This window comes from Ascidia mentula, chromosome 3 (genome assembly GCF_947561715.1).
Source record: "Ascidia mentula chromosome 3, kaAscMent1.1, whole genome shotgun sequence".
Lineage (NCBI taxonomy): Eukaryota > Metazoa > Chordata > Ascidiacea > Phlebobranchia > Ascidiidae > Ascidia > Ascidia mentula.
The window spans coordinates 10456274-10470524 of NC_138568.1; the positions used below are offsets into that span (position 1 = coordinate 10456274).

Below are 14251 nucleotides of genomic sequence, written 5' to 3' on the forward strand. Positions count from 1 at the left end.
GGACACAAAGTTGTTCTAGTAACATTGAAAATTGAATTGAAGGTTAACTTGTGTCACGTGAAAGAAGTGTTGCTGGTTAGGTAGATTTCATGAAGTAAAAACATTTTATTGCTATGTGGAGCTACGTGCAACTATGTGGAGCTACGTGGCGCTATGTGCAACTATGTGAAGCTATGTATAACTATGTGAAGCTATGTGAAGCTTTGTGTAACGTTGATACGGTTCGATGATTTTCTGCCTCTGGCGGTTGTAACTTACAACTTGTAAGGTTGTGTGAGTTATCGCAACTGATCGTAACTTGAATTATTGCTGCTTTTCACTACATGAGCTTGGTCGTAAATTTTGTTACTGAAATGACGTAGGAATGGAAGTTAGATTTCAAAAAAATGATAACGTCTGCGAAGTGGTTTTAACAATCAATACAGGAAGGTCAAACTTATAGAAAGTTCATCAGAGGTAATATCAAATTCTTCTTTAGATGACACAAAGAGTATTTTTTGTGACCTTTGATCATTAAATATTGCAGGAAAACAAACGAAATCTTTAATAATGCTTTTCACTTCCAGGATATACTTAGCGCAGGTTCTTATATAAGTGGCATATATGTGCAAAGTGAAAGCAGAGAGTAGGGACTGATCGTATGTTGTCTGGATATATGAGTACATTCTAGTGACGCAGAGAAAACACAAAAACTTTGCACAAGCAGCAAATTCACAATTTGCGAGAAACGTGAAGATCAAATGGAAATTCAAACAACAGCAAATCGTTTTCGCTGCGATATTTGTGAAAAGTTGTTTAGCAGTGGAAAATACCTGAAGAGGCATATTCAATCCCACATGAGAGAAACATCATTCCGCTGTAATGTATGTGAAAAAACATTTACTAGAAAAAGTGATCTAAAAACGCACTATCGGACACACACTGACGACAGACTTTACCAATGCACGTTTTGCTCAAAGAGGTTTTTCCGCAAAGGTGATCTGAGGCGACACGGTCAAACTCACACTGGAGAGAAACCGTTTAAGTGCAACATATGTGAGAAATCTTTTTCTGAAAAAGGCACTCTTAGAACGCACTTTCGAACTCATACTGGAGAAAAGCCGTTCAAATGTGAAATATGTGATCAATCTTTTTCTGTAAAATACAGTCTAACAACGCACTTTCGAACTCATACTGGAGAAAAGCCGTTCAAATGTGAAATATGTGATCAATCTTTTTTCAGAAAGGTCCTCTCAAAACGCACTTGTTTCGAACTCATAATGGAGAAAAGCCGTTCAAATGTGAAATATGTGATCAATCTTTTCCTGCAAAAGACAATCTTAGAAAGCACTTTCGATCTCATACTGGTTTAAAACCGTACAAATGTGAAATATGTGATCAACCTTTTTCTCTAAAAGGCACTCTTAAAACGCACTTTCGAACTCATACTGGAGAAAAGCCGTTCACATGTGAAATATGTGATAAATCTTTTTCTCAGAAAGGCACTCTTAAAACGCACTTTCGAACTCATACTGGTTTAAAACCGTACAAATGTGAAATATGTGATCAACCTTTTTCAGCAAAATGCAGTCTTAGAAAGCATTTTCGAACTCATACTGGAGAAAAGCCGTTCAAATGTGAAATATGTGATAAATCTTTTGCTGAAAAAGGCAGTCTCAGAAAGCACTTTCGAACTCATACTGGAGAAAAGCCGTTCAAATGTGAAATATGTGATCAATCTTTTTCTGAAATAGGCAATCTAAGAAAGCATTTTCGAACTCATACTGGAGAAAAGCCGTTCAAATGTGAAATATGTGATCAACCTTTTTCAGCAAAATGCAGTCTTAGAAACCATTTTCGAACTCATACTGGAGAAAAGCCGTTTAAATGTGAAATATGCGGCCAATCTTTTTCTGAAAAAGGCAGTCTCAGAAAGCACTTTCGAACTCATACTGGAGAAAAGCCGTTTAAGTGCAACGTATGTGATAAATGTTTTTCTGTAAAATGGAATCTAAAAAGTCACTTTCTAATTCATACCGGAGAAAAGCCGTTTAGATGTGAAATTTGCGAAAAAACGTTTCGACAAAAAAGCAAGAGAGATGTTCACCTTAAAACTCATACCAGAAAGAAATCATTGAAAAACATACAACATATGTAATGGACGTTTTCTGCAAGGAATATATCGTGAACCTTTACCGTCGGATCCACACTAGAGAAACCTCGTTAAGATGGGTAACACCCTTTTCAACACAGCCTCGAGATTTACAAAGTCCAACTTGCTTTTGACACAAGAGAAAAACCAGCGGATTGCAACATTTCAGATAAAGTTTTTAAGGAACTTAGACAGCATGAAATATCCTATACTGATAATAAATGTCTCTTGCAATCTTTTTTTAAAAATCGGTGCTTGACGTTATATGGATTGATAATTATTTTTAATGTATGCCAAATAGTCAAGATCACCGGCGACAACTGTTGCAACGCGAGCGTAAACACAGCGTATAGTGTCTTCAAATGCTGTTGAAATTCTCCTCTGAATTTTTTCATTTCCTTTCATTCTTTCAAATATTTGCTTCTAAGTTCTGTGCCAGGTATGTTCGCCACGTGAACTGCTATGTAACAAGAGATAAGTTATCGTGCCTGTCTTGTGCCCCGTTAAACGGGATTGGTAAGAATAAAATTGTACGTATTATTTGACAGACTGGGATCATTCATAATCGAATAAGATCATACTATATGACCAAAAATATAGCATTGCAGAAAGCGAAGTGCCACCTACTGTGCCGATTGTTGTATGCTACATGTTTCATAGCCTAAATCTTCATTTAAATTTTCGTATTCGGTACATATAAACCTGTACGACTAATTTGAATTAGCTGTTTGTAAATTCATTTAGAATGCTGAAAATGTATCTCTAATATAAAAGTCACTTTGTATGTGCCTACAAACATTACACTACTTTATATATAAATAATGGGTATGGTTTAGATATCAAACAATTCATCGAACCAGCGTTAGTTCGGTTTTCAAAATGATACAAGTTAGTTAGGGGCCTCTCAACCATAGCTTTTTGGCATTTCATCCGTATGTCAACAAACGCCCAGGGTGCTGGCATCGCAATTGCATTGTGGGACAACGCCCCAGCTTGAAGCTGTGTTGATAAGAACTTTTTCCCGTGAAACACGGAAAATACTACTACACCAGGTCACAGGTCACAAAGTTTTTTCCAAACTTGACCCACATATAAGTCTGTGTAAATCAGAAATCTGTTCGAATTTTAATGATTAGGCGTGAACAGGGCCACCACCAGTTATTTTAGTTTATATATTTAAGTTAAAATACTACACGAAATCGCAGCTTTGATATTCGCACAGATTTCCATGTTACATAGGCTTATATGTGGATCAAGTTTGGAAAAAACTTTGTGACCTGGTGTAAAAGTATCTTCCGTGAAACACTGCCTTTCTCTCACAATATCGCATATCACGTGACTTCCAGTTTATACGGTAACGCTTTCGCCTTTCTGACCATTCTATTCCATTCTATGCTATTTTGAACAAGACTACTTTAATAAACTATAATTTGGATTATTCTGCCTGCCCGCATCTCAGTCGAGAGCACAGGTGAACAGATAATTCAGTGACAACTAGCCAAAAGGTCAGCCGACCTTCATTTGAGACTCATTGCGTTTGTCAGGGAAACAGAATACCCTGCAAATGATTAATTAGACACAACCAATGTTAATGCTGCGCGTGATAAAATAGCAGTCTTACTACGGGAATACTGAAATCATTCCCCACTTTCTGGATGTGAAACGAATAGAATAACGTCTATATAGCACAGATACCCAGCACATTATGTGAAAAAAAAATATATCAAATGGCCAGAACACATGATGGCCAAAGTGCAAAAAAATCGACCCAAACCACCTGCTCCTTATTACACAAAACAGCCATGAGGCGAAATTATAGCAATGTCAAAGTAACGTTACGCCTTGGTCATGATATGTCTTCCAACGCGCTTATAAACCGCCTACTACCAAGGTTACTCATTTACCAATTGGCCCAATATACCTTTCCTTACAAAATAGCTTGCAAACACTAGTAATGAAACAAATTTAACCAAAGAATATACACTGTTGCAGCGATGGCACAATAACAAAACTAAGGAGAACAATGCAAGACAATGCCAAAATAAAGGCTACTGTTCAATAACTACGCAAAGATATGTTGAAGTAACAACATACACACCAACATATAGCTTCACATAGCGACACAAAGCTCCACATAGTTGCACATAGCTCCACATAGTTGCACACAGTTGCACATAGCTCCACATAGTTGCACACAGTTGCACAAAGCGACACATAGCTCCACATAGCTGTACATAGCTCCACATAGTTGCACATAGCTTCACATTATTGTACATAAATTCACATATTTGCACATAGCGACACATCGTTGCACATAGCTTCACATAGTTGCGCATAGGTTCACATAGTTGCGCATAGCTCCACATAGTTGCACATAACTCCACATAGTTATACATAGCTCCACATAGTTGCACATAGCTTCACATCATTGTACATAACTCCACATAGTTGCACCTAGCTTCACATAGTTGCACATAGCTTCACATAGTTGCACATAGTTGCACATAGTTGCACATAGTTGCACATAGCGACACATAATTGCACATAGCTTCACATAGTTGCGCATAGCTTCACATAGTTGCGCATAGCTTCACATAGATGCACATAGCTGCACATAGTTGCAAATAGCGACACATAATTGCACATAGCTTCACATAGTTGCGCATAGCTCCACATAGATGCACATAACTCCATATAGTTGCACAAAACTCCACATAGTTGCACATAGCTCCACATAGTTGCACATAGTTGCTCATTGCTCCACATAGTTGCACATAGCTCCACATAGTTGCACATAGCACATTTTAGAAGGACCGCCTCCCTAGTGGCCAACACTTTTCTGAATAGGGGGTTTCCCAATTTATACACGCGCGAATTTATTGAATGTAAATAACAAAGCGGAAAGAAAACGTAAGTTTCTGGTACAAGTACAGGATAAGTGATTTATTTGATCATGCCACGACATGAAGTTCCAAAGAGACCACCAAGAAAAATTCAAGGTGTTTATGTGAAAAAATATCGTAAACAGAAACAAGTGACTAATGTTATTGTTACATCACTACACTACCAGATTGGAAAGTTTGTTTTTTGCGTGGAGGATTTATTTCGGCGATCGTTAATTGCGCGGACGATTGCAACGTTTTTTCGTATATTAATGTATTAGCTAATTAATATTGCGCGGATTATCGGTAAGTTTTCACAAAAGTATTTTCGCACTCTGGCATGAATGTTTTAATGTTGTTGCAGAAAGCATTACAGCATTTGCGGTTAACCAACCAAGCCACAAAGCTCTACAAAGTAAGGATGGCCTAAAACAGGGAAGGATGGACATCTTCATGAAACCCAAATCTGAATGCCGGCAAGTTATAAAAACTTGACCAAATAAAGTTGCATTGATTGACCTTTGGGTGATGGTAAATTATACATGCAAATTTTGTGTTTGCCAACCTAAGCACAAAAATATTGTACAGATTTGCTTTTTCATGTTGACTTGTGTTTGTGAAGTTTTTGTTTATTTTGATTTGTGTTGTTAGCGAGAACACACTTAAAGGTAACATTGTCAGTTAATGTCCATTTTTATTTTACTTTAAGGTCAATTGCAGAAAAAAGAAAATCAGAAGCTCAACATTCACCCTTTGCAGTCAAAAGTACAAAAAAGGTGAAAACTGAGGTTGATATTCCTGATCCCACAATGGAACCAACATCTTCAGCAATAAACAATAACAAAATGTCCTCCAAAATACAAGATGATTTTCATCAACATCAGTCTAAGTCATCTAGTGGTACAATATGTCTATCATTAAATTGTGAAGACAAGAACAACCTTACTTGTAAACCACCGAGCCCAAATCGCAAAAGTAAGCCACAAACAAATGCATCAACATCTTGCAAGAATAGTTGTAACCCCAAACCAGTTGACAGCCTAACAAAAATCTCTGAAGATGGTAAGAAAAAAGATAATTCACGTTCTCAAGATATGGTATTCGATGATTTTGAAATGGACGAAAGTTTGTTTGATGAAGCAATGCAAAAAATTGATACTTTAAATGAAATGAAACTAAAATTCAAAGATGGAACCAAATTAAGGTTACCTAAAGCATATAGTATTGATTTTTGTGTTTGTGCATAACCGTTTTTCTGTTTATGATTTTCAGTGAAGAAAACTCTTTATCAAGATATAGGTACAAAATTGTAGATGTTCAAAATAGTGTTGACAGTTATGGATATTCAGCAAAAACCTGTTCTGCAATGCATGACATTACGCAGCAGTTTACCAAAATTCATCTAAAAGATCAGTGGTTAGTCACTTTAAAAAGAAGTTTCTTGAAGTAAAGAGAAATTACATTTTTTTCGCTTATTAATTTCCCTTAAAACCCATAGAATAATATACAACATATTCCTTATTGTGAAAGGTTTGTCTTGAAGGAGGACAAATTGTATTTTCAAAAAAGCAATTTACTTTCAAGGCAAGAATTGAATTTGGAATGTGGAGATACTGTGAATGTGATACATGATAATACTTCGTTAAACTGTGATAAGATAACCCTGAGTACAAAAGAAAATCTGCTAGTTCATCACCCTGATAAACTAATAAGTGGAACCACTGTGTCAAATTCACTTGGTTGCATGAGACGTGCTGTTCTTAATGAATGGTTTAAGGTAAAATTTTTTTTTAGAGTTTTGTTTAATTTAATTTATTAAAGTTTAAGTTTAATTTGAAAATTTTCTTTACAGCAAAGTTTTGTTCTTATTTTAAAATAAATGTCTAATCAAAAAAATGCATAAAGCTACATTAGCAGCAATTTGATTTTGTAACAGAACACAGAAAGAGCACCTGATGATGCAAAAGCCAGTCCGGTTATGTTTGTTGGAACAGTTGTCCATGCTCTCTTTCAAAGAGCAATTGCATACAATGGTAAAATGACAGCAGAAGAGTTGTTAAGTATGGCAAAAGAAATTGTCACGTCCCAACAGTTTATAGCAGATATGTGAGTTCTTCATGACAAGGCAATTGTCTTGTGTGTTTTTTGGAATAGGATTATAATATTTTTGTGTATCTTTGTTCCTATTTTTGTGCAGAATTACATTAAATACATCACACAATGAAATTCTTGCCGAGGTACAAACATATATTCCACAAATAATTCGATGGATTAATCAATTCTCGACTATAGCAAAACCATCAAGCAATGGACAGATAGACTTTTGTCTTCCACCAAACATTTGGGATTCTCAATCCAAGAATAAAATGATGACCCACAAGTTTAAAGCTAGTATTGCAATGAATGAGGTAACACACATACATACCATGTTAAATAATTGTTTTGGCAAAACTGCCAAAAATTAAACCTTGACAATTATGATATACTCATACTGTGTAAATGTATTATTTATTATTGATATTGGGCTTCTCTATTAGGTAAGAGATATAGAGGAAAATATTTGGTCGCCTAAATATGGTTTGAAAGGCAAAATTGATGTTACTGGTGATTTTACAATAATGGAAGTGAATACAAGAAAGCAGAAAAAAACAATTCTTCCATTGGAATTAAAAACAGGAAAAGACAGTCACTCTATGGAACATCATTTACAGGTAAAAATATCATGAAGCAACAAGGATCAGATTGAAGTCAGCAGATTTATTTGTAAAAAATCGATTTCGCTAAGTAAGCATCGTCAGTTTCTGCAAAAATTACGTAGTGGTAATAATAAAAGCAATAAAATGCACACAAAAATCACCCTTGCAACTGAGAGTCTTTTTACAGGTAAAAAGTTACTATATTTGGTTGAATTGATCCTGTATATAGATGCTAAAATATGCATATTTGGTAATGTATTTTTATTGTTAAAAAATACACAACGTAATGTTTTAATGTTTGTTTATATATCATAACGTGCGTTTGCTAAAAACAAGACAATAACCCAATTCTTCAGGAAAATATTTGAAAATGAAATTATATCTGTGTTGATTATTCCGATGTGTAGGTTGCAGTGTATGCCATGTTCTGCGAAGAACGACGAAATACCAAATCTTCAATGAATTCCCTCCCAGCTGGATTGCTGCTGTACCTTAAATCTGGAAAAATGTCGAGCATTCCGCTTAAAAGATCTGATAAACTTGGTGTGCTGATGCTAAGAAACAAGGTGAAATAGATTTGACATGTTTTTAATTTTTAAATATTATTTCACATCAGCTTTTGCTGTGTTACAAGTTACATTCATAGCAAGCAAGCAGTGTGAATTGTTTCTGTTAGCTAAGGTTGAACTTACTGTATTTTGATTTGTTTTCTACACTTAATGTGATCCACAAACATTCTTTGTTTAAAGTCTTGCAAAATCCATCATTGCAATAATTATCATTTGATCAAATACACCCTTTTTTTCTGGGAATAAATGTAGAAAAAATTTTAATCAAAATATTCATTTTTGCAACATAGATTTCTGATCATCTCAGAAAAACCGTCAAACATATTAATGAAGAAAGTGCAACAGACCGGTACATCACCAAACCACTGCCAGAAACTATTGAAAACACTCGAATTTGTCACTATTGTTCTCAGCTTCGCAACTGCTCTTTAATTTATCAGTAAGACATTTCTTTCAACAATATTCAAACTTCTGTACATAAAGCGAAAATGAGAAGTTTAAACTTTGTATAGGCAAGAGAACCAATAGTGTTATTTATAGTGAACTGCAAACAGGGCCACTGTTTCGACCTAATACGTCTTAGTTTTAACTTTGTTTAAGAATCGTTTGACAATAAATGCTAACAATTAATGCATAAAAGCAGTTATTTACCATGTGATTGTAGTATCGTAGCTGAATAAAAAACACTTTTGCTCAACCTACACATGAATAATTCGACACATTTGTTAATGAAAACTGGTTCCTAATAAAAATTATGCACAAACTTTGTGCTGAATAATTTTCCGCAACTATATGTCTTTGTAGTTCTGTGGACAAATTGCAAAACATACGAAAGCCTGCAAACGACCTAGAATTGTTGATGACCCAATTTGTTGCCCATCTTAACAATGAAGAACTTAAGTATTTTGAACACTGGATAACTTGTATGTTGCTTGAAAGCAAGGAGAGCTCGAAAAAAAATACTCAGCTTAGATTCTGGCTCAAGACGCCGGAAGAAAGGTTTAAAATATCTTCTGATTTTATGAAATATCTCCTTAAATTTTTGTGTTAAGTTCTGCGATATTGTAGATCATCTGAAGGAAGTTGCATTACTGGATTAAGTCTGGCAGGAAATCCTGTAAAACCCGAGGATGACAAGCTTTACTTTCAAACATTTAAAAGGTGACAAAAAACTGGCAAAAAATGTTAACACGATATATTATGATATTTTTTTAAAAACAGCTTGGCATTGTGGCTTTGAAACTGTGATGTAAAAGCTAAATTTATCACTAAATATTTGTAATTTCCCAAACGATTTCCCAACGAACAATTATTTTTCACATTTTCTGAAACGTATTTGACCGAAAAAAAACGATTGTCTCTATTAATTTTAAAAATTGTTGATAAAACACGTTTCAACAAAGCAGAGTAAGATAATTGGTTTGATAGTGCAGGTTTATCTGATACAAGTGGTTTGCCAGCTTCTAAGTCACAATAGGTTAACACTTTTTTGCGGTGTTTTGTAGAAATGGAATTTCGAATGTAGCGGATAAACACATTTTTTCCCTGGGTGAAGGGATTTTAATCAGCGGCAGAGAACCGGAATACCTTGCAATTGCTTCAGGGACCATCATCAAAATATCCAAAGAATTTGTCACCATTCGCACTTCACGGTCAGAAAAATGCCGAACTCATATTTTCCGATAAACTATATTTGGGCTTCACGTTGCTGGTGCATTATTGTGCAATAAAGTCAACTGGATATTTCAGCACAGGATTGCCTTTTATTACGCTTATACTGTACCTTAAACTCTGACTTATTAAAATATTTTCAAGGTAAAAGCACTTCATCTGTGTGTTTTTCTACCGTGTTTAATATTGTGGTCGAACGGGAAGCGAATTTCGCTTTCTCTTAGTCGAGTGTACTCGGATTTTTTTGAGCTTTACGCCAACATTGACTGGAGCATAAACTTTGGTTGTAATTGCACTTTACCGATGATTCAGTTCATATTTTCTATGTCATTATACGCAATTTGGGACTTTTGTTTTAAATCCACTAACAACATTATTTTCAATCACAGTGATTTCTCGAAATATCCGACTGATATGAAATACAGCATCGACCGTCAAGTTTGGATGAACCAAATCTCTCTCCAGTCTTCACTAAGTAACCTCTCTCTTCTCATGGATCTGGATGAGCATTTTCACCGACTCCGATCAATCATTATTGGTCACATGTGAGTATCACAAAATCATCATTTTTAAACAGTTTTTATTTAGAGACAGTTATTTAACATTTACAATCTATTTGTTCCGTGGTGTTTATTGGGAGTATATTTCTTATGTTATGACAGTGAACCGACATTTGGAAGCAACCTGGATTTCATTCCTCGTTCTTCTAAAGATGAAGTTGCGATAATGTTGCGCGGACTGAACAGAACCCAGCGACAAGCCATTAAACGGGTTCTTCTTGCCAACGATTACACGCTGGTGGTCGGTTAGTAGATTAGAGCATATTTCCAAATTACATTTGGTCAAATACCCCAGAGCACCTTAAAGGGTGATTTGTGAAAAATGATTATGTTAAACCGACTGAAACATTCTCACAGAAATACAAGTTTCCAACAATGCAGTTAAAACAAGTAAAGCAAATGTTTTTCTAGAGATATTTGTTTTGCATTTCTAAGTGACAAGTACTTTTCCATATACTGCTTTAACATATAAAATTGTCACTTCTATAACTCGGTGATGAAATCGTGTCATGTTATTGGGCAATGGCAACCGAATGGGTTTTTACGAGTTGATTTGCAGGTATGCCAGGTAGTGGGAAAACAACGACGATTGTTGCGATGATTCGAATATTGTTGATGTGCGGACTACGGGTGTTGGTTTCTTCATATACTCATTCAGCTGTCGACAATCTTCTGCTGAAACTGGTTAAGTGCAATGTAAGTGTGAACTCACTTGACCAGTTATTAAGTTTAACAAGCATTATTTCTAGTTGTGTAAAAGCATTCCTATTTCATTCAAAAATGGTAATTAGGAATTTGTTCAAGTTTCGCTTGCTATTTATGTTCATATTACTAAATAGTTTATAACTATGTTACACGTGTTTGTGCATTTTGTGAATGTCAATGGTATCTTTACAAACCCAACAAGGTGAATTTTCTTCGACTCGGTCAAACCTCTTCCATCCATCCCAGTGTTCTCCCTTACTCGGAACAAGCACGGGAATGCAAAAGTCCAGAGCAAGTGAAGAAACTCTACCAAGAAGCAGTAAAAAAAATTTTACTTGTTTTCTTGCATTCAGTAAAAATACCACTCTATATTTACCGTGGGTTTGAAAATGGGTTTAATTGAAAACCTTTTTCTGCACTTTTAATGTTCTTGGGTGACCATTTTACTCAAGTAGTGTTAAATAAACGTAATAATTGATCATAACTATAAAAGGTGAACTTTGGAAAATTACCAAACATTTTTCACCCAACAATCACGACTTATTTTAATTCAAAAGAATTCCAAACGAAGGATTAAAATGCTTCTACCTTTTATTTCAGAGAGTTGTGGGTTGTACTTGTCTCGCTATCTATTCACACGCCTTCTTCCAACTTCCTGCTCAACCCCGACCTTTATTCGATATTTGTATCGTCGATGAAGCTTCACAGATCGCCCAACCCGCCTGTCTGTCGCCTCTCTTGCACTCCAAGCGGTTTGTGTTGGTCGGAGATCACAAACAACTCCCGCCACTAGTGGTCAGCAGTGATGCAAGGTTAAAATAATAGGGAACTTGATGCACCTTTTGTACATTAATAATTGATTTTTTGTGCAGATTGATGGGAGCAGATGAAAGCTTGTTTCGTCGTTTAACAATCCACAAACCAGCTTTGTGTGAACTGACTTTACAATATAGGATGAACAGGTATTTCTTCATGTGTAGCAACTCATTTCATGTTTTGCAAACAAATCTAACTGTAATGGAAAGTTACCCGCACTGCCACATATATCACTTATATTACACTTCACACTACCATGACATATGTTGTCCGGGCACTCAGTTTACAATGGAAAAAAAGTTTTGATGCAACATATTGTGGCCATTTCCACTTCGTTCGTTTTATGTTTATATTATCACGTTTGTTCTTGCTACAGTGACATCATGGCTCTCAGCAATCACGTGACATATGAAGGAAGACTGGAGTGCGCTCACGATTCTGTCGCCAACGCAAAAGTTAAACTGGAACGCATAAATTTGGTGAAAGAAGATCTGAAGAATTGTGATAATGGAAGTTGGTTGATTCGAGCAGTGGAACCAACAACAAGTGTTTTGTTTTTGGATACAAGTGACGTACGTCAAGTAGTTTTCATATGCTGCTTATTTATAATAGTTACCGGCACTCATACATGTGTGAAAAGTTTTAACAATATTTGAACTCCCGCAATTATTACTAACTTCTGTGTATTTCTTGACCAAATGAACATGTTTTTGATTTTTTTGGCGACATCCAAGTTGCAAACAATTTGAAAAGTTTTTTTTTTAAAAACAGTCGTCCAACTACGAACAAGTAGTGGAAGGTGGAATACAAAATTTATACGAAGCCCAACTTCTGTATGAAATTGTTGACAATCTCATCAAGGTATTTTTTTCTATCACGGGGCCGCTTCATAGGGTAACGTTGGGACAAATAAGAAAAAAATGCGAGGCCTATGTATATCACCTGAAAAAGGTGAAAGATAACGATTTCGTTTAGATTTTTGTCACGTAGTACTACCTGTCTGTATAAGTAGTTTTTAAATTTAAGTGTGGAAGGGCTGGGAATTACTGGTTTAAGGACGAGATTCAATTCGTTATTGTCGTGTGACGTGCAAATTAATTAATACGAGGTCGATGTAATATATTTAGTGTGGTTGTCCATCTTCTCAAATTGGGGTCATCGCTCCTTTCCGAAAACAACTACAAGCTATCGAGGATCAAATGAAAAAACTCAGCGGTAAATTTCCGTAAAGTTAAACCGAAATGACGGAAAACCGAAGTTTTATTTTCAACCAAGATGTTTCGTCAGACAATTTATCATGTGTCATCTCTTTTTTCACATTGGTAACATTTGTTCAATAAAAACAGTGAACATTATTATTGGAATTGTGATCACAATTCAATTAAGTTGACACATAGCGCTTCGAATAATTCTTTCCAAAACTAGGGTAAGAGTGCGAGTACTTTGTCCAAGTGTGTCGTATACGCCCATGTTAGTGGTTCTTTAATTTGCAGCATTTGTGACGCAGGTGATGACGCCAGCAATGTGGAAATCAACACTGTTGACAAATATCAGGGTCGTGATAAAAGTGTCATATTAGTTTCGTTCGTTCGAGCAAAGGAAGGTGAACTGGGTGAAAAGGTATTGGATATTGCTGCATTCTTTATTATTTATCCCGATGTAGCCCTTCCCTGTATTAGATATTTATCACAACTTGTAACGTTTTGTGTAAACTTGCCTATGCTCTAACACAGTGGTTCTCAAAACTCTTTTTATTCCATGGACCCTATACCTGATCTTTAAAGTTAAAATCTTCCCAATGAAAATTCAGTTTTTATCATTGATACTAAAAATAGAAACTAAGCTTTTACAATTGATAAACGTTTTAGATTTGAATATAAAAAAGAGCAATTCCTTTTTGAAAAAAATTTCCTTGCAATCCGTAAATTTTCACTGGGTGAGAACCCATGCTATAACATATCGATATTTCTGTGACAGAAAGGAGAACTTCTCAACGACTGGAGACGACTCAACGTCGCCCTCACGCGGGCAAAACACAAACTGGTTATGGTTGGCTGCACACGAAGTCTTCGTGAATATGAACCTTGCAAGAAAATGATTGACCACCTAAAAAGCAACAATCAGATTCTTGTCTTATAAAATGTTGAAAATAGTTTGTCCATTGTAACTCCCAACGTAATAGAATTCAAAAACTGCTGTGTAGTAGTGTTTACCAAAAATA

At 35.5% G+C, this 14251-nt stretch overlaps 1 protein-coding gene across 1 annotated transcript; it reads left to right on the forward strand.

The window, feature by feature from the left end:
• Window positions 1-5727: 5727 nt before the first annotated feature.
• On the forward strand, window positions 5728-14242 carry LOC145894251 (DNA replication ATP-dependent helicase/nuclease DNA2-like). The gene is made up of 22 exons (XM_082982778.1): window positions 5728-6217; window positions 6286-6429; window positions 6598-6790; window positions 6950-7119; window positions 7211-7421; window positions 7551-7724; window positions 8117-8275; window positions 8569-8717; window positions 9083-9277; window positions 9347-9439; window positions 9784-9930; window positions 10339-10494; window positions 10612-10754; window positions 11069-11205; window positions 11417-11533; window positions 11815-12026; window positions 12087-12176; window positions 12407-12602; window positions 12802-12891; window positions 13158-13245; window positions 13538-13650; window positions 14008-14242. The coding sequence occupies exons 1-22, from the start codon at window positions 5823-5825 to the stop codon at window positions 14167-14169; spliced, it is 3534 nt and encodes a 1177-aa protein (XP_082838904.1). The 5' UTR covers window positions 5728-5822; the 3' UTR covers window positions 14170-14242.
• Window positions 14243-14251: the final 9 nt, after the last annotated feature.